Source organism: Leptonychotes weddellii, chromosome 8, assembly GCF_054177405.1.
Source record: "Leptonychotes weddellii isolate Sample4059 chromosome 8, ASM5417740v2, whole genome shotgun sequence".
Taxonomy (NCBI): Eukaryota; Metazoa; Chordata; class Mammalia; order Carnivora; family Phocidae; genus Leptonychotes; species Leptonychotes weddellii.
In genome coordinates, this window is record NC_138376.1 from 26563689 (window position 1) to 26585072 (window position 21384).

Consider the following 21384-nt stretch of genomic DNA (forward strand, 5'->3'; position numbering starts at 1 on the left):
CCCCGCACTTCACACACAGTAATTCACTTAAGTCACCCTATGACCTTGTCAGGTCAGAAGACGCAGGAGGAAACTGGAGGCTAGAAGGTCACTCAGGTCTCCAGCCTTAACTCTCTTCCCCGCAAGACTGGCTCCTCCCACTGAAGGACAGTCTCCTGCCCAGGTCTCTTGCTGGGCTCCCCCCAACGCCCCGCCCTTTAACCTTCTGAAGTTGACTCAGTCCCTGTCACTGTCTCTAACTACGCCCTGTAGTCCTGCTTGGCCCAGTTGCAGTTTTACACTTGCTCGATTACTGTATTAATGTCTAACACATTCACTTTACCTATTCCTTCCTTTTTGTAGATTGTCATCCAATAAGGCAGGATTTTTATCTCTCATTAACTGCTATATTATCAGTGCCTAAACAATATGGTGGGTATAGTAAGTGCTCAATAAATCGTAAACCCCATGTAGGCGGCAACTGTGTTTTTGAAAGGACTTTAATCAGAAGTGCCTGGCCCCGACTAGGCATTCAATACATACTTGTTGAATGAGTGACTGAATGTGCTGCTTACTTCATTTTTGCCCTTTCAGTCACTCTCACCTCACTATCCCAATTTTTTGGATAATTATATGAATTCCTAGGATTCCTACTTCCGAGTTTCCTCCCTTGTATCCATCCACTCATCACCTTGATTCCCCACTCCCACCCGCCATTTCTTCACAGTCACATTTTTGCTCTCACTTTCTCCTTCAACCTTCATTACTTCTTGGAAAGTTCCCTAACCCGCAGGTGGGCTTGGAACATTTTCAAGCAGCATGTCTTCATCGGGGAGAGAATCCAGGCTAAGCCACACTGAATCCCCCAAGAAAAGCTTTCCATGAATCACCCATGATTCTGGTTTTTGTTTTTGTTTTTCCTTGAGGAGAACTGAGGATTCTGCACCACCTCCTAAATTGAGATCATGGTCATTATTCATAATTTGTCCAATAAATATTTATGGGGTACCTATTATGTTCCAGGCACTTGCTAGATGCTGGGACAAGATAGGCAAAATCCAAGGGATGCGTAACACCAAAGAGAATAATCATGGTAAGTGCTGAGAAGTGTCCTGGCTTGGACCCAGTTACTTCTAAGAGAGACTGTGACAAGCTTTAACAAAGGAATACATTGGTAACAGTGGGGGTAGGTATGGGGTTATAATATCTTGCCCATTCACACTTTATTATCTTGTTCGGCTTTACAAATGACCCTATTAGGTGGGAATGTAAGGCAGGAATTATTTTTGCAGAAACTAGAACGAGGGTCTAAGAAAGGTCAATTGACTTGCCTAATGCGACACTGCCAGAGGACCACTCTCTGCCTTGCTCTCCTTAATCTGAGAGGCATGAATCAAATGCCTAAAATCGTCTTCACTGGAAGCTTTGGAGCAGGATTCAGTTTCAAACTCTCAGAGTAATGTTTTCAAAAATCCTTGTCAAAGGGAGATACCGGAGACTTTCCTGAATCAGAACTACCTGGGGCATATTGTAAAAATGCGCATTCTTGGTGCCTCACGGACCTATCCATTTAAACGCCCTGTGGGTCCTGGGACTTTGCATTTTTAAACACCCAAAGTGATTCTTCTGCACATAAAAGTTTAAGAACGCTAGGAGAGTTTGGATGGAAAACCTCAGGCTCAATGCAGACCTAATATTTACTTTTGGGATAGAGTTCCTCACAATCCGAAGATTAAGCCGTATGTCCTTGAGCAGATGGAATACAACAGCTTTCTGGCCAGAACTTTCCTTTTTTAAATGTAAGTATATCTTGGAAATTGGGGGTTCCGCTGAGCAGATGCTCGGCTGCTGGTGACTACGGGCAGTTCAAAGAACTTTTGGCTCTTTTCCCGACACCCTATTAGTCACTGTCGCTTTCCACCGTGGAGCCAGGCATTTGCCCCGCCGACCACGGAGGGGCGCACGCGGCATACGTTGCCACCTTATCCCTTCCTTCCCGGGTCCGCCTTCGCGCCGTTAAGAACAGTCCCTGAGAGTTCCTGCCTCTGGTCGCCAGCTGTTGCTCTTTTCTCGCGAGAAGTGCTCCTCCCATCCTCTCCCGTCGTCAACCCCCTCCCATGGGCAGGTTCCATATTGGGTAAAATCTCGGCTCGCGGAGAGTCCCGGGAGCTGTTCCCGCGAGAGTACGGCAAGAGGCTCCTGTTCGCTGGCTCTGGAACGGCGACCACTGGAAGCTCAGTGGGCGCTGCAGCTGGAGTCGTAGTTCCTCGGCGCAGCCCGAAGTCGGCCTGGTCGGGGAGAGGGTGCAGGGAGAGCGTGGTGGGCGCAGCCTTGAGCCCCGTAGCGTGCCCTTGCCCTTAGCCGGGCTCGCCCCCGTCGCTGAGGCGCGTCCAGCAGCTGCGGCTGACAGGGGCCGCGCGCGCGGGAGTCGGCGGGGTCGCGTCTGCCGCACCTGCGCCGACTGCCAGCTGCGGGTCCCCGCCGGGCCGGGCGGGCGACGAGGGCCGGGGAGCGGGTGCGGGCTCAGGCGGGGCCCCTCAGGGCCACCTCCTAGCCCCGCGGCCGCGGCTGGAAGATGTCTCAGGAGAGGCCCACGTTCTACCGGCAGGAGCTGAACAAGACAATCTGGGAGGTGCCCGAGCGTTACCAGAATCTGTCCCCGGTGGGCTCCGGTGCCTATGGCTCCGTGTGGTGAGTGTCACCGGGCTTGGGTCTGCGGTGGGCTGAGTGGCCCTTAATACCCTAGAGCCAGGCCTGCCCCCACAGCTCAGCGATGCACCAAGCGGCAGGAATTTTCCTTGGGGGAGGGCATCGCTGCCCCTTCGACCCATGTCCTGCACTCCTTGCACCCCTCACTCTGCACCCAGAGGTAGGGTGGTCAGCTGTGTGCAGGATGCAGGTCCACGGTGGCCTGTGATGTCGGGGCTCGGCCCTGGCTCGCACTCTGCGCGAGCTCTTCTTGGGGGGTTGCTGCTCCGGGGGCTGGCACGGAGGCGGGGGTGTCTCTTCGCGGGTCTCCCTGCCAGCATCGAGCAGAAAGATCCTCTCCGGAGGTGCGCCCACTTTGGGCGCCGAAGCCTGCTCTCAAAGCGGACAAGCCCGGGGAGCTGCAGGGAGAAGCAGAAGGGCAAAGCTCGACCAGGAGACTGCGGTTGTCCGGACAAAACTGACGACGAAGGGCGTCTGTCCGGGCTTTTCTGCAGACCTCTTTCGAAATCTCATTTTGAGAAGCATTCGTTTTGAATTCGCACTTGCATTAGCAGAGACCCATAGAACCTAAAATACCGACTTTATCTCGGCCAGCATAGTGCCAGCTTGAGTGGTGTGTTTCCGATTCGGTTGAAAGCGTATTTCCTTTTCGCAGAGTGGGGGTGGGTGGTAGTGCTTGCAAGAACACTGCAGCTTGAGAAACTGGCGGCCTCACTGATTAGTCACATACCACTGCTCATTTAAGTATTGTTTGGCAAAACAATTTTCTCATTTGGAGCGAGTGAGATTCAGATCCGTTGGACGCGCTCAAGATCAAAAAGTTATTAACCATGCTGTGAGGTATTGTAAATATTTTTTAATTGCAATACATCTTGTGAATATTGCGTTTTTAAAGTCCCTTAAAGAGTTTGCAGGGAACCTACATTTGTAGACTGAGGTACGCGGTGGTTTTCGTAAAGATGTGGAGTATATAGCAAAGGAAGGAAGAGACCCTTCTCACCTTTAACTCTCACTGTGTGTTTTAAATTAAATTGATACCAAAAAATTTCTGGATCTGAAATATTTCACTAATATAGGTATTACACAGTATATTTTAGATTTACTGTAGCTTGAGAGCTGCTGATTTGAAACTAATTCATGTATTCATGTGCATGCATCGTTTGAAAAGGGCTCTATAAAATTATTTTTTGTTTTGGAACAAATTCCAGACTTTTGAATGTGTTAATCTTTATAATTCCTGTGTTTCTGAAAGTCACATCATGAATTTCCTGTTTGGTAGAATCTTCTGGGTAATTGAGATTGTGCAATTGTGTCAAGCAACAGATCATATTGCATTTTCTAGTTCAGGCTGCGTGAGTTAATGTTGCTGATGGCCCCATGCTTGACATCTTTTCCCCATTTTTATAATATGGCAGTTTACATTTTAAGGGAATTTGCAACATTTTATTATATATATGCATATATGTGCGTGTGATTGATTTGCAAATTTTCAAAGATTTATTTGGATCATTGTTCCTTTAATAGCTTACTCTTTTACCTCTATTTTTCATTCTTCAGTTGACATTAATTTTTGTAGTACCAAGTTTTTGTTTCCAATGATGTTTAAACTTTAATGAAATGATACAGCAGAATAGCTCAACTATGGGGAGTTTAGTGAACTTGAAAAGAACTGCTTGCAAGGTTTTCCTACTGTTAGTATGGATAACTCTGCACTGGAACTGAAGATTCAGATTAACATTGAAGTGTCATAAAAATGACCTTTACATTTCTTCAGTACTATACTTTTCTGGCTTACAGAAGCCAGCAGTATCTGACACTTGGAAGTAATTTTGCCAAACAGATTTTTAAAAGTAGGTAATATGTTCACATTGTATAAAATTCAAAAGGCTCAAGGATATTTAATGAAAGGTATCCTTTCCTTTCTTGTTCTCCAACCTTGCTATTCCTTTCCTCAGAGACAACCATTGTTAAGTTTTGTATGTGTTTTTACAGGATGGCAGAGTTTGTTCCCCCGCCTTTTTTTAGTAGTAGTTTTGCTAAGGGATTTAAAGTGTAACCTTCGGTATATTGGTGGAGAAAAGTACATCTGATATTATGTGACAATTGACTGTAAACAAATGTAACTGATTTTGGATTGAAAATATCAGAATTTAGATCTACAAGTAAGTGGTATCTCATTCAGAATTATTTGAAGTTGTTCTTTCAATTAGCAGTTTTTTGGGTGTTGCAGAAAACTTTTATTATTTATTTTTTAAATTTCTCTTAGTATCCATTCTGGAGCCCGTGTTATTTTTCACTACCATCATCCTTTGAGAACAGATTTGATTTTAGGGAATAACACAATCAAACTGAATTCAAATAATTTAGAGACTTTGTACTCAAGTCTGGTGAAAAAGATTAGGCATTCAGGTTGGTCATACTGTTTTAGGTCAAATAGGAGTTGTAACTATAAAGTAATGACCGAATTTCTTGTGTGACTTGTAGAACTGGATCTGAAGTCTGTTCCAAAAAAGAATCTCTGAAAGTATTTTGAGGAATACAACCTCACTGAAATAGGTGTCAGTTTCCTAATTTGATTGTTCCAAAGTGTGATATACTTTGATGTATGACTTAAAAATTTTTTATATTAAGCCTATTTTCGTTATTTTAATTTGTGCTAAGTATGTGGTAAAAAAGCAAGTAGCAGCCTGTATGATAACCAACTGTGAATCCAAGATCAAGGAATCAGACTAGAAATTGAGAATTGATAAGGTTTTATAAATATGCTTTTCCTTTGTAAGGGCTAAAGGGAACTAAATAAGTCTTGCAGTTTCAAGGAACTTTGTACATTGTCTGTGAGGGGAAATGAAGCAAAATTGTTTAAGAATACTTTGTTGCAAAGCATTGATTTTTTTTTTTTGTTTGGGGACCGAAGGGGGGACTCTTTGTGGTGAGTTTAAGGAAATATAAACAGGAACTTAAATGCCTTTCCTCTGGGTATGGTTTTTCCAGACCCTTGCTGTTGATTAGGGGAGGTGGGGCCCTGGTAGCCATAAAAGAGGTGAGAGTTGAGAATTACTCTTAAGTCATAGTCATTTGTTTATTCAACAATATTGAGTACCGACTATGGACTAGATAACGGGCTAGGTTTCATGAGCTAGAGCGCTGAGCAAGACAGAGTGAGATAATCCATTCCCTTGTTGAGCTTATAGCCTAATGCGAATAATAACTATATTTTATGGATTGCTTACTGTGTTCTAGGCATTTTGCTGTGTAGTTTATATTTATCATCCGTATATAAAGCATATACAAGATTTTTAGTAAAAGGATGGCAAAATTTACTAAGAAATCAAATCCAGCTTCCTAAAAGCTTTGTGGAATAAGACTGTATATACATAAATATAAATAAACAAAGGTAAGTTTTAGTGTTAATAGCCATTCACTGTTTTAAATCTTTTCTTTTTTTTCTTTGAGGATGAGCCAGGGCACAGATAAATGAAAATAGATCATTGTTGACTATGCAAAGATGACTTTCTTGACTCCTGATCAGTAAGAGGGCTTGCCCTTTATTTTTCCAGTGGCAGTGATAGACCCGTACTGATCTTTCTTCCCATTTGCTTTTCTTTGTAATCAAAAGCAAGGTGATTGGCTGCATGTCACCAGTACCAACAAATAAATATTTAAAGATAATGGCAAATATTTATATTATATATGAAGACTTTTAAAAAAGAATTCAGTCAAATTTGTTATAAAGTTATATTTTATTTATCAAATCCCATATTTTACTGATGCTTTTCTACTGGCTCACATTTAAAAATAAGGGTATTCTGAACCTCTGACTTTTCAGTTCTGCCAGTTTAATTTCTTGATACTGAAGAGTACTCTGTTTTTGATTTCTCTCTAACTCAGCTTTAGGGATGATCTGTGTGTTGACTTTGCCTTTCATGGGCAACAGTACAGATGGCGCTGAGCCCCTGAAGCTTTGGATTCAAAGGTAGAAGAATTCACTGGGCTAGATCACTCTCATTTTAGTATAAATTGGCATTTTTATGGCATTTTACACTATGAAGTATTTTCATTGGAAGCATCATCATTCTTCACTGGTTCTCTGTTATTAACGCAGTTATGTAGATGAAGAACTGTACTCATTCACTGAAGGAATGGCTTACTTGTCAGTGGTGCTTTGGATTTGGTTCTGGGGTTTCAACACTTTAGAAGGCTTTACATATAGGCTGCTGAGTTTGTGTGATGGTACCTTCTTTTGTGCTGTTTGTACTTACCTTTTTGTGAAGAAAGGGGTTGCTGGGTCACTTGCAGTAGAGCTGTGACTGTACAGAACCAATCCCACCAGTGTCATTGCCTAGCTAATCTGAGGGGTAGTGACTTGACTTGTTAAAGGTTAAAGTCACACCTCTTCCTCAGAATTGATAGACCAAAAAATGAACTCATTGCCCAGATCAACTTTTTCCCCCAAGTAATTATTAGGCAGTGCAAATAATTTAATTCCTGAATTTATGAATCCTGTTGGTTTGAAATTCTTCAGTGTGCATTTTGTAAAGTTGGGACTATCTGTACATGTTTGTGTTATGTAAGTATAGGATGTTAATAGAAAAAACTGCCTCTCCAGGCCTTTGAAAATACATTAGATTTTGGCTCTTTACTGTGAAATTTGGTATTGATTTGTTCCTATCCAAGAGGTATCATTACTGTAATACTCAATAAAAACTTCATTGTAAAGTGGGTTTCCCTGACTTAGGGAACCTAGGGATTTTATCTCACAGTCACCATGTACTTGGAAGTCATGCACATATGTCTTCAGGACAAAAACAACAACAACAACAACAACAACAACAAACTCTTTAAACTTGAAATGTTTTTGTGTAAATAAAGCTTTCCGTATAGGAAGTTTGACTTTGCACAGGGTTTCCGTAAATTAAGTGCATGTGTGTTAAAGATTTATAAAATGAACCAGTTTTCCAGCATTTCAGCCTGTTAAGAATTTATTCCAGGAAAGAGGAAAATGGTCTGTAAATTCTGCACTTTTTTTTTTTTTTAAAGATTTTATTTATTTATTTGACAGAGACAGAGACAGCGAGAGCAGGAACACAAGCAGGGGGAGTGGGAGAGGGAGAAGCAGGCTTCCTGCTGAGCCGGGAGCCCGATGTGGGACTCGATCCCAGGACCCTGGGAGCATGACCTGAGCCGAAGGCAGTCGCTTAACCAACTGAGCCACCCAGGCGCCCCTAAATTCTGCACTTTTAACAAATAGGTCCTGGATTCTGACATCTTGGCTCCTAGGCTGAAGGTCAGGGGAGAAAGAGTACAGAAAAGAGAGCAGTCTAGGATGGCCCTCAAGTTCTGGTTTTGGACAAACGGCTATCTGAACTTTGGAGTATTGTAGGATTGTGGAAGCAAAGGGAGAGAAAGATGGGTTCATGCTAATGTCCTTGAGGACAGGACTGTGTGTTATACTGATACTTGGAGCACCGACTATGTATGAGTCATTCTTCAGGTGTTGGAGACGGAGTATGAACAGACAAAAATTTCTGCCCGTAAGAAACTATATTCTAAGGGGGATGAAAGTAGAAATAGATAATAAATAAAATTTATAGTATGTCAGGTGGTTGGTGCTATGGGGAAAATGAAGCAAGGAAAGGAGAGGGAATACTGGGATGGCTGTGTTGCGCTTTTAAGCAGGGTAGTCACGGTAGGCCTCAATGATGAAGTGACAGCTGAACAAAGACCTGCAGGAGGTGATGTAGAACACGGGTTGGACTTGGGTGGGGAGGGAAGAACATTCCAGGCTGAGGGATCAGGAGGTGCAAAGGCCTCTTTCTCCAGAATAGCTAGGAAACCAGTCTGGCTAGCACTGACTGATCCAGGGGCCAAAAGTAGTAGAAGAGGGTGGAGGGGCTGCAGATGTGCAGGGATCATGAAGGGTCTTGCTTGCCTTTATAAGAACTGTGCCTTTTACTCTGCACAGAGGGGAGGCCGTGGACAGTTATGACCAGAGGAAAGACATGATCTAATTTATGTTTTAACAGATCACTCTGCTCTGGGGTCTCTGTTTTTTCATTTCTATTCCCTACCATTAGAGGTGCTAATTGTAGTTTAGGGTAGAATGGGGAAGTCTAATGAATTGGTGCACAACCCCAACCCATGTGCACAACTCTCATTCCAGAGTGCCAGAGCCGGAACTTCTGTTGGGCCCTAGAAATTCAGGGTATTCCAGTCCAGCTCTTTAAATAACATGGGCTTACTTCACTTTTTCAGGTTTCTGTTGCCAAAAGGAAGGGAGCAAAGAGATTAGCTCTAGACTTCTGCTGACAAAAGAAGATTAGCCTGCTGGCAGGTTGACTGTTTTCTAACTTCTTCGGGCTTCTAGGTTTTTTCTTACGATTGGGTCATATTTTAAAAGACATTTTACCTTCAACATTTAAGATTTCATTTATTTTCTGTTTTACATTCCTCTGCCTTCCCCCATTATAGTAATTTTAATAGAGGTCTGATTATTGTTACCTGTTACTAATGTTTTGGCTGTGAGGCTCCCAGGACTTCTCTGTTAACTTGAATAAGTCTTACAGTTGAACAATTCTACACATACATGACCCTATAAAAACCCATAGGGTTTATTGTCTTCCCTGCCTTTATAGATACACAGGCTTCTCTCCTCGTTCATGGAAGCTCTCCCCCTTTTACTGCTCTATCATCTAGTTGGGGAAAATAAGTGTTCCTAAACACAGATTCCCATGGCAACATAACAAAAAGGTAATAGAACAAATGTTTATTTTGTCTAGCTGCTGTCTGAGTAACTTTAGACCCTGAACACGTTGGCTCCTGTTACTTTGAATGATGTTGTTACAGATTTCCTTGTTTCCCTCAAAACCTCTAGGGCTTGGTGGTATTGTCACTGTGCCTGTGACATGAAGGAAGGTATGAGAGTATGTGTGTCTTACTGTCAGTCTACCCACAAGTATGCATTGGTTGCTTTTCCAAGCTTACGGTCCCAAATGGAGGCATCACAACACAACCATGCCAAAAAAAAAAAAAAAGGCAAAAAGCACACCAGTTGTCCCCTTTGTTTTCTTAAATTCATTAATTCAGTATTGTCTGTGTTAAGCACTGTACTAGATGTTATGTTTATAAAAATAAAAAAAACAAAAGAAAAAGCAGGAAGGGTGACTGCTTTCGAAAGTATCAGTCTAGAAGGGACATGTTACGTTGTTTCCTCAGAGATGGCTTTGGAAGTAGCTTTTCTTTTCTGCATTCTTTCACTTAAGTTGACATTTCAAATCTACCTTTATGTTTCTAATGCTTCCTTTGAAATTTTCTTTTAGATTCTTTTTTCTCTCTTGATTCTAGTGACATACTGGTCACTTTTTATATCTAGGGCAACTCTATGCAAGGATATGTGTTAGAAATCTGTGTCAGAGAAGCCTTTCCTTCTGATGATTCAGATCTAGAAAGTGATGACATCAGCATGTGCCCACAACAGGTCAGAACTTCTTTTGATCTGCCCAGGGCTCATGGAGGCTATGTGTTAGGGGAAGCAGGGGACTGTGAGGGTAAGGGTCCTTTAGATCCTTAACCCAGCCCTATACTTCCACTGGGGGTGGTGTCTCTGCTGTGACAGTCTTCTTCACCTACAAATTAAGTGCCCTTAATCATGACCTTAGTCTGTCCTGTGACATTCAGCTTGAAGTGTCTGGTTTATGCAAGTGTATATTGAATTCTTTCTTGTATTTCCTCATCCTTGTAGTAGATAAAACTTTATTTCCAGAAATAATTGCTTTATTCTTAATATCCCCAAGAGATATTTCTTTTTTTTCCCTCTTCTGTCAAATCCATCTAGGGCTTTAGCTAGCTTTGAGCCTTCTTGAACTTAGGCTTTTGCATAATAAGTTTCTATTTATGTTTTCTTCTCCAGGCTACCAAATGCTGGGAAAATCTTAGTTATTTTCCTCAGCTCCCTAATTTTCATATTAAACTGAAGTGAAATATTGATGTTGGCATCTTACGTTGATAAACTTCTAGTAATTTTCTCATTTGACATTATAAGTTTGTCTTGCTTCGTTTAGTGTCCTAGGTGCCTTATGCTTTGAATGACCTGCTTTGAAATTAGCAATCTCAATAAGTTAAATGATATCAATCCTAAAGGGAGCAAAAGGGGGAAAATAGCAAGTTAAGAAAACAGTAAGTATTATGAACATCTATCAAGCTGTGTTTACATTTCCAAATATAACCTAGGGTTACTCAGCTTACTGACATTTTGGGTGGGATAATTTTTTTGTTGTGGGGGGCTGGCTATCTTGTGCATTGTAGGATATTTAGCAGCATCCTTGTACCCTGCTTGCTAGATGCCAGTAGCAATCCCGAGTTGTGACAACCAGAAATGTCTCTAGACATTGCCATATGTCCCCTGGGGACAAAATCACCCTTGTTGAGAACTACTTATATAATCCTATATATTTGGGTTGATTGGCCCTGAGGAAAAACTAGATAGGATAACTTGAACCTTCCACTAGCAGAAGGATAGAAAAACTATACTTTCTGTGCATATTCTTTTTCTTCTTCTTTTTTTTTTTTTTAAGATTTTATTTATTTTAAAGAGAGCACACAGCACGAGTGGGAGGGGCAGAGGGAGAGAGAGTCTCAAGCAGACTCCATGCTGAACACGGAGCCTGATGCATGGCTCGATCCCAGGACCCTGAAATCATTACCTGAGCCGAAACCAAGAATCAGACGCTTAACCAACTGTGCCACCTAGGCGCCCTGTGTGCAAATTCTTTTTTAGTTCATCATATGATATAGTCTCAACATGGCTTCGTTTGTACATTGTGTGTCCAAATTTGTACTTCTAAACCTTATCTCAAGAATATCTAACCCTTTGGTTTTCAGGTCTATTGAGATGTAATGTTTCATGCTTTTCCTTGATTATTTTTCTTAACATTGTTTGAGGATGATCTCATGTAGCACCAACTATCCTAGAAATAGACTGATGTTACAAACTTGTATGATTCAGCTTTAGAGATGTGGAGGTGTGATATTTGAAGAAAGCTTTCATTAGCACTGATGAATGACAGTGGTCATGAAAATTACAATCAGGGAACGAGCCAATTGCCTGAAGATTTCTGTAACTTTCTGTAATTCTATTAAGGCAACATGATTTTGAAAGTTTGAAATGTGTGGGTATATGTATTTGCTTATGTGTTAGATTTACTGTAGTGAAGAAAATCTGTTGGTTATCCATCAGTGTTAAATGCACATCAGTGTTAAAAGAAATAGACATAAGGGGCACTTGGGTGGCTCATTTGGTTAAGTGTCCAGCTCTTGATCTCAGCTCAGGTCTTGATCTCAGGGTTGTGAGTTCAAGCCCTGTACTGGGATCCATGCTGAGCATGGAGCCTACTAAAACAAACAAAGAAATAGACATAAAATGTAAGTGAACTGTATATATAAAAAGGTACTGATGTATAGAGAAGTGGGGGCATTGTGGGCTATAGTAGTTAGACTGGTTTCATGGAAGAAAAGGATTTGAAGGTTATTTTGAAAGGTGGGTAGTATTTGGAGAAGAGGAAAGGGAACATTTTTTTAGGGAACAGGAGAAAACACAACTAAGAGAATTAGTTATGAGATGGACTGGCCTGACAGCAAGAATATCTCAGGTAGCTTGAACCCAATTGCGGTTCTCTTTCTGATTGTGCTTCAGAATCAGTGTGGAGTTTTTAAATACAGATGCTTGGATTCTACCCCCAGAAATGAAGAAGTAGGTCTGGAGTAGGGCTAAGGCATTGCATTTTTCTAGGCCATGGAAAGCTGTTAAAAGTTTCTTGAGTTGTGAAGTATTGAGGAAAAGTGTTTTAAAACTCCGACTGGAGTGCAAATGGATTAGAGGAAGCAAATGTATTGCTTTTAAAAGTCTTCAGTGATTTGTTTATGTGAGCGTCTGTTTATTCTGACTCTCCAATGAGATTTCTCTGTTCCTTGAGGTCAAGAACTATCTGCTTTGGTATGTATTTATTAATCTTGAATTATGTTCCAGGCACTGGGCTAGATTCTGAGGATACACAGATCACTTATAGCTTCTGCTTTCCCTCAGAGTTTGGATTTGGAAACAAATAATAAAGGGGTTTGTTTTTTTTTAGTTCAATGTCTAAATTATTGGCTACATTATGTTGCTGATTGTAGTCTTAGAGCCTATCTAATAATTGCTGAATAATGTACATTTTAACTTGTAGAAACTATATGTTAGTTATCCATAGCATTGATAACAAATGATCAAGGATTTGGTCCCTCAATTATATTTTAACTTCCCTATTTTACTGTTATTTCAGAGGTTTACTCAGCCTCAAATTTGAGAGTAAGAGATCTAAAAATACATATTGAGAATCTATGATGTGATAAACCCCATGCTGGAAGCTGGTCATGAAACTGTTTTATAATAGCATGTTATTTCAACTTAGAACTTTTAAAACTACCTGCCTTTTATAGTTCATAAAGTACTGTCACATAATTATCTTATTTGAGCCTCAAAACAGCATTGTGAGATAAGCAGAGCTGATGACACCCCCATTTTATTTATTTGGAAACAGGCTTATAGAAGCTTTGCCCCAGATCACCTGCTAGGAGGTGCCAGAACCAAAACTAGAACTCAGATCTTTTGACTACTAGTTATTTTTCTCTGTATCAGACTGCATGTGTTTATGCTTAATATAATTTTTTGAGATTAGGTCATCAAAATACTGCAGAGACCATTCACTAGGAAGCAAAAGTAGCTTTGTTAAATGAAATTCCAGTGATTTTTCTAGAGGAGTAAAAAGATTCTTAAGTAGTATTCCCAAAAGTAAGTGAGATATCTTGAAAATTACAGTATTTTGTTTAAAAAAACGAAACAAAACCTTATTGCTAAGTGTAATGATTTAAAAATATGACCATAAGTTATTTGATACTTCTCCTTTAAAGAGGTGGAGCTAATAATCCTCACCTTCAGTGAAGGTGGTACTGACTCACTTCTCTAATATATGGAATGTGGTAGTAATGATGGAGTGTGATTCTGAGGGTAGGTCATGAAAGATATGTGGCCCCATCTTGCTTTTTCTCTGAATGTTTCTCTGAAATCAGTTGCTCTAAAGCAGTTTTTCACCCTAAGCACTATTGACATTTTGGACCAGATAATTCTTTGTTGTGAAGGATGTTTAGCAGTAACCCTGGCCTCTACCCACTAGATGCTAGTACCACCACACACTCCAGGTGTAACAGCCAAAAATGACTCAGACATTGTGAGATACCCCCTGGGGGGTGGAGCTGCCCTCTGTTGAGGGACAGCCAACAGCTCTGTTGAGAAGACACCGAAGCAGCCTTACAGAGAAGCCCACATTACGAAGAACTGGGGCCTGCCAAAGCCATGTGAGGCAGCCATCCTGGAACTGGATCTTCCAGCCTCGGTCAGGCCTTCAGATGACTGTAGCGAAGGCCAGTATCTGGACTGCACTCTCCTGAGAGACTGTGAGCCAGAACCACTCAACTATCCTGCTCCCCAATTCCTGACTCACAGAAACTGAGATAATAAATCTCGTTGAAGCCACCAAACGTGGGGGTAATTTATTACTTAGTAATACACTAAGTGTTACTGTAAAATATATGTGTATGTCATATAAGATGGAGAGTGACAGACTGAGCAAACCAGAGATTGTGAAGACACACTAATGCCTGTTATATGCATCTGTAGTCATGTTTGTAGCATGTTTATAGGGTGCTTTTCTGGATATGAAGCCTATAAATACTATTACTGTAAAAGGCTTTTAATTGGAGCAGCAGGCAGAGTTGATTGATGGTAATCATAAACAGTTACAGTGTAATATAGGATTAGTTTATTTCATATTTGCTTGAAAGGAGTTAAAAACTAGTTAATGATAACTTCAAAAACATTTGTCACTGAAATTTTCAAACAAAAGTAGAGAAGATAAAACCTATGGTAACAACATTCTAATGAGGCTTGGGAAAATAATTCCACATGTAATAAAATAATCCACATGTAATATTTTTGTAATCAATATGAGATAACTATTGCTCTTGATGCAGATGTATCAACTGCATTTGCAATCAAAGAAATATGTTAACTGACACCACTGTGGCTTTTAAAGCTTCAGTGAAGAAATACCTTAAAATCATTCTTTTTTTCTTTTTTTTTTTTAAAGATTTTATTTATTTATTTGACAGAGAGAGACATAGCGAGAGCAGGAACACAAGCAGGGGGAGTGGGAGAGGGAGAAGCAGGCTTCCCGCAGAGCAGGGAGCCCGATGTGGGACTCGATCCCAGGACCCTGGGATCATGACCTGAGCCGAAGGCAGACGCTTAATGACTGAGCCACCCAGGCACCCTCATTCTTTTTTTCAAATGGAGTTTTACAGCGAATGAAGATTAATTGAATTTCACATTTTAATCACAAATTGGTTTGGATTTTTAGATTGCATGCCTAAGTGAATTTCTGCATTGTTTGAGTTTTAGTTTTCATCAGGCTAATAAAAATTAAAGCAATTGTGAAAAACATTTTTGCTCCAGTAGCTTAGAAGTTTTGCAGCAGGAATTAGACCAATCAGGGATAGCAGGTATCTAGCATATGTGTTGCTATGCTCTGAGTTCCAGCCACATAGCTAGTGTCCCTAATAAATCCTGTCACAAATACACTTTCCTATCTGAATGAGATTTTCATGAAAATACTCAATTTGCATAAAAGTTATTGAACTATTAAGTTGTGTAAGGCAAAGTATGTGGTCAATTAAATGACTCTTTTCCATTCAGTCTACTAATCTATTGATAGAGTGTTTAATATGTCACTTGTGTTTTGAGCTTCTTTGAGAGGAATATTTAAAAACTCAAAAGTTGGGGATTGGTTGCATTGTACACACTTGTAACAGTTGTATTAATGACATCTGATGTTCTTCCCATTAAGTATGAAAGTGTTATTGTAAGAAACTAAATTCCACATATAAAAAATACTATATATAGTTGCACATAGTCAAATCATTTTGTGATTCTTTAAAAAAGTGTTATTATATAAACATTAAAACAAGGTATTTGAGAGTTAGTGAAGATATTAACGAAAGCTAACAATGTTTCAAATGTGATGAGTTTTTAAAGTCAGTTTTAAGTCCCTTGCTGCTCTGAAGAATATTTTTTGTTTCCTAAATCAAAACTTGAGTTCTAGTTTTTGCATAAATTTACCTTATTTTCATAACATTATTTCCAAAATGGAGGGGTAGAGCATAAAAATAAAAAAACTAGTGATACTTGTACATTTGTCTGAATTTAGGAGGAAGAAAAAGTAGGTTTCTGTAGTAGAGGGAGATGTGTGCCAAAAAATGTCTAGTATGATATTTATTGAAATTTGTATCAGGTGTTATAGGTTAAGAGAAAGTTCCAAGTTAGTAGTATAAATTACTTATTTAGAAGGCACATTTTATTTTATTATTATTTTATTTATTTTAAAGATTTTTATTTATTTATTTAACAGAGATAGAGAGAGAGCACAAGTAGGCAGAGCGGCAGACAGAGGGAGAGGGAGAAGCAGGCTCTCCGCCGAGCAGGAAGCCCGATGCGGGGCTCGATCCCAGGACCCTGGGATCATGACCTGAGCTGAAGGCAGCCGCTTAACTGACTGAGCCACTCAGGCGCCCCTAGAAGGCACATTTTAAAGGCTATTAGCAGTTAACCTGAATTCAGTTGGAAAAAAGCCTCAAATTGTATGATCTGGAGAAGAGATGTCATGTTTTTGCAATTATTTCCCTCACCTTAGATATTTTAATTAATTTGATGCATTCAAAAGAATTTGTTAATTCAGTGTAACTACAAATTTTAATATGTTTAAATTTTTCCATTAATTTCCAAAAATAAACAAAATTGTGTTTGTCGTTTTAACCATTATTGAGGGTTCATTTTTTCTCATTAACATCATTCCAGGGATTAGAGAAGTCATCTGTGACCATTGAAAGAAATTGTAAAACCACTTCTGATCCTCACAAATTACTCAGAGACTTGTCAGATGATTGCTCATTCTTCATTCTGTTGGGGAAAACCCAAATTGTTTTTTGAGGAAAAACCTCGTACTGTCATTTGTCCTCCCATGCTCTGTTAATGTGAGCACTTGTCCTGGGTAGGCAGCAACCTCGCCTTTCTTAAGAGGTGGTCTCTCTTACTCTACCGAGCGACTCACGGGACTGTTAAAGCATTTATTGATCTGCCTCTGCCTTGCTGCATAGAAAATCTGCAGGCCAGGTGCCAGCCCTGGAGCAGAAACAGAGTCTCTGTTTCTCTATACCTATCAAAAGCTCAACTGATGGAAGTCATCTTTGGAGGATTGTCTGAGGAACATGGAGCTTACCTTTTTTTCTCAACACACTTAAGATTTCCTCTTAGCTTAAGCCCGTCAGAGAACAGCAGCATGCCATGCTATTATGTACTCTCTTCCCCACTGTTGCTAATAATGAACTGTATTTTGGCTTTATGAAACAGTCTCCACTGATATAGATACTCTAAGAAAAGAACCATCTGAAACCCACTATTATATCTGTGTAAGAATGTTGATTAGGACATTTTTACCACATTATACAGTGTCTCCTTCATGAACATACACAGCAGGAACTCTTCTCTGGTTTTATTACAGGAATAATTATGCCTCTCTTCAGTTCTCCTGAGTACCTAGTTTGTTTTTATTATATGGTTCCTGTGACTCATGTCTTAACTGGTTGTGTTCTCTTGTTGTGTGATGGCTTTAGTGGGCTCAGAGCCCACTAAAAAAACCCACTCTAATGGGTATTTAGAAAGGACCTCATAATAATCATTTGTATGTTAACCTCACCCATACAGAATTTCTTATTTTCCTGTAATCACTGTTATTTCAAGTTATGTATATATAGTTCCAGACTGCTTTAAACCTATTGTGGAATAAAGTGGGATAAATAAATTTAGAAGTTAAACAGAATTATACTAGGATATATTAAGAATCTAATAAGCCAGGTGCACCTGGGTGGCTCAATTGGTTAAGCATGTTCCTTCGGCTCAGGTCATGATCCCAGGGTCCTGGGATCGAGCCCTAGATTGGGCTCCCTGCTCAGTGGAGAGTCTGCTTCTCCCCCTACTCTGCCACTTCCCTTGCTTATACTCTCTCTGTCAAATAAATAAAATCTTTTAAAAAAATCCAATACGCCAGCTTTTTGGGGGGGAGAGAGGAGGCAAGTTTGAATGGGTAACAAAACATTCAGTTTTATTGAATATTGTGTCCTAGGCACTGGATTCACATCAGTAGATGAGTGAGCATGACATCCTATATTACAATCACTGCTTTTAATGAATTTTATATTTTGTCCTTTAATTTTTTCTTTACCATATCAGTGATTTTATAAAATGTGAGTTAATTTTATTAACTTTGGGAGACTTCATGTGAATTTATAATGGGAGGAAAACCTTATTAAACAATGTATCCTGAATTTTAGTTTGGGGAATCTTACCATTGTAAAGATAATTCCATTTTATGATGTTGTCCATGAAAACCAGGTTTTATTTGTAGCTATAATTTTTAAAATGTAATTAAGAGGCCCAACTGGTAATACTAGTAAGTGAATCATTGTAATAAAGGTAAAGTGAATAGCTGGTCCTGGGGTTGCCCTTATTCTGGACAGCTTGGCATTCTGGAAAAAGAATGCACATTGAAATGAGACCAATCTGGGTTTGAATCCCACTGCATGTGAGTTATATGCCCTTGGATGAGTTGTTAATGTTTTTGACCATGAGTTTCTTATTTTGGAAAGTCAGTATAATTATCTCAAAAGGTTATTATGAGGATTAAATTAAACATTTCCCAAAAGATGTATGACATAACCAGGTATCCAGTAAATTTGAATTTCTTCTCCTTTGATTTAATTGGTTTTATCAGGTGATTTAAAAAATTATTAGTAATTTTTGCTTTTGGTAATCACAGTGTTCGATTTAGGATGAAATTTCTCCTCTTTCCAAATACTGCTTTGATTGGGGATAGTAACAGGAGGCTAGGTCAGAGCAGTTAAATGCTTAAAGAAGTGGGTTGAGGATGGATAGTATATTCCTTGCTTCAGCAGCTTTGCTATAGGAATCATTAACTGATAAGCAGAAAGCAGTTTCTCTGAACAATTCCTGCTTACCCTCTTTTGTGAGTAAAATGTTTTAAAAAGTGAGAGTGTATGTCCTTTGAAGTAAAAATTATTTGTTCTAAGGAAATCATGCAATTATTGAAGAAGCAGTGTGAATTAAGATGTCCATTGTAATAGTATTTATTGTATTTGTGTGTGTGAATGAATGGAATGGCCATAATGCCCATCAATAAAGAGAATAGTTGAGTAGATTGTGGTGCAGATATTTAATGAAATTACTATAAATGTTTAGTAAAGTGGAAAATGCTTATGCCTTAGGGATAGAGGATACAAATTTATGTACTATGAGTATAGCTATGTGTAAGTATCATTTGAAGGAAATATGTTAATCGTGTCTTTATGAAAGAGAGTATTTTTTTTTTTTTAAGATTTTATTTATTTATTTGAGACAGAATGAGAGAGACAGAGAGCACATGAGAGGGGGGAGGGTCAGAGGGAGAAGCAGGCTCCCCGCCCAGCAGGGAGCCCAATGCGGGGCTCGATCCCGGGACTCCAGGATCATGACCTGAGCCGAAGGCAGTCGCTCAACCAACTGAGCCACCCAGGCGCCCAGAGTACCTATTTTTTTTTTAAGGTAACAATAATACAGATGACTTATGCTTCTAATTTTACTAATAACCTTATATTAAAAGATACAAGCTCATTAAAAAAATCAGGATAGAAAAATATAAGCAAAAATGTTAAAATTCTGAATATATTAGACATCTCTTCTCTGTGTATATTTATATATACATGTATGGGTATGCATTTTTTCCCCCACAGATAGGATCATTCTTTACTTCTTTTTTTTTTTTTTATCAACATATAATGTATTATTTGTTTCAGGGGTACAGCTCTGTGATTCATTAGTCTTACACAATTCACAGTGCTCACCATAGTACATACCCTCCCCAATGTCCACCACCCAGCTACCCCATCCCTCCCACCCGCCTCTATCATTCTTTACTTCTGAAACTTGTTCTCTTTCCCATCAGTAATATAAAACGTGTACATATTAGTACTATATGGAGATCCTTGTTAATGGCTGCAGTATATATGGGAGAAAATACCATAAACTAAATTCTCCCCTATTGGACATTAAGGTCGTTTCTGGTTTAGTTTCTATGAACAAGCTGCAATAAACACATATATTGTGAATCCAATTTATATATTTTTGTCTGTAAACTTTTAAACCCAATTATATATTTTGAACCCAACTTTTAAAAAAGTAGTCAACTGTATATAGTTACACTATATTATTGGGCATTGTTTGCTTTCATGTATATTTTCATCATTCCAGTTAGATGGTAGGTTCTGTGACATCAGGTACAATGTTTAGTGTTTCTTTTGTATTCACAAAGCATCTCATCAAGGAGATATTTCAGTAAATATGCTCAGGAAGTGATATTTTGGTATTTGTAAGATACCACATCATTGCCTCCTCCCGTATTCTAGATTCACAGCGAGTAGTAGAACTCTAGGGATTGAAAAACTTCCCCTAAATAAAGTAATGCATATAGAGCAAAAGTTATTTCTTATGAAATACTTTTCATTAAAACTATCCCGAGTTCAGTGTAAAATTACAGGAGAAACTTTTTCCATGTGAAATGCAATTAACTGTAGTAGGAAGCTTTTTAGAAAAGCAGAGTTCATACAATTAGAATATATTTAAAATGGGCCGAACTTCTTGCAAAGTTGAACTTGATTATCCATTAAGAGTTCTATTCAGAGATCCATTGAGGATCCATTCAGTGGTATCCATTAAGAGTTGATGCTTGAAAACACACCACTTGAATCTGAGTCTCAGCTCTGTGATTTTCTTTCTATACTGTGGGCACCATTACTTCTTTGTGCCTCAGTCTTCTCACCTATAAAATGGAAATCATAATAATGTCTTTTTATAAAGTTGTGATAAAGATGCTCATTCATGTAAAGATCTAAAAACAGTGCCTTGCAATAGTAAGCACTCAGTGATTATAGGTTTTTAACTTTAATATGAGTTTCTTGTTGGATGCTATTGATTTTATTTTATTTTTTTAAAGATTTTATTTTTAAATAATCTCTTCACCCAATGTGGGACTTGAACTTAAAACCCCGAGATCAAGAGCCACATGCTCCACGGACAGAGCCAGCTGGGCACCCCTGGATGCTATTGAATTTATAAAAATTGAGAGCCACATTATAAAGTTGAAGTTTTTTCTTTCATGTTTCAGATACCTACATCACAAAATATTCTTATACTTTTGTTAAGCATTTTTTGAGAATGTGCATGTGCCAGGCATTAATGCTACGTCCTGTGTAATATAGTGGTGAATAAAACAGAAGACACTAACTGCCCTCAAGGTGCTTATGATAATAAGTGGGAAAGGCAGACATTATTAATGTCCAATATTTAAACTTTACTATGGGTCAGGCCCTTTTGCTAAAACTACTACAAAAGTTATCCCCTTTAATCTTAACAAGCATTCTCCTTATTAGATATATACCTTATCCTCATTTTATGTATGAGGCTGAGAGAATTTAATTAACTTTGTCAAGATTATACCGCTGCTA

General features: G+C 39.2%; 1 protein-coding gene across 2 annotated transcripts in view; it reads left to right on the forward strand.

The window, feature by feature from the left end:
* The first annotated feature begins 2151 nt into the window (after positions 1 to 2151).
* Positions 2152 to 21384, forward strand: part of MAPK14 (mitogen-activated protein kinase 14) — a 73466-nt gene continuing 54233 nt past the window's right edge. Inside the window, exon 1 of one of the 2 annotated variants that reach the window (XM_081828084.1) lies at positions 2152 to 2670. In XM_081828084.1, the coding sequence (XP_081684210.1) occupies positions 2555 to 2670 (116 nt within the window). In that variant the 5' untranslated portion in view covers positions 2152 to 2554. The remainder of the gene's footprint in view (positions 2671 to 21384) is intronic. The other variant, XM_081828083.1, reaches the window with a different exon arrangement.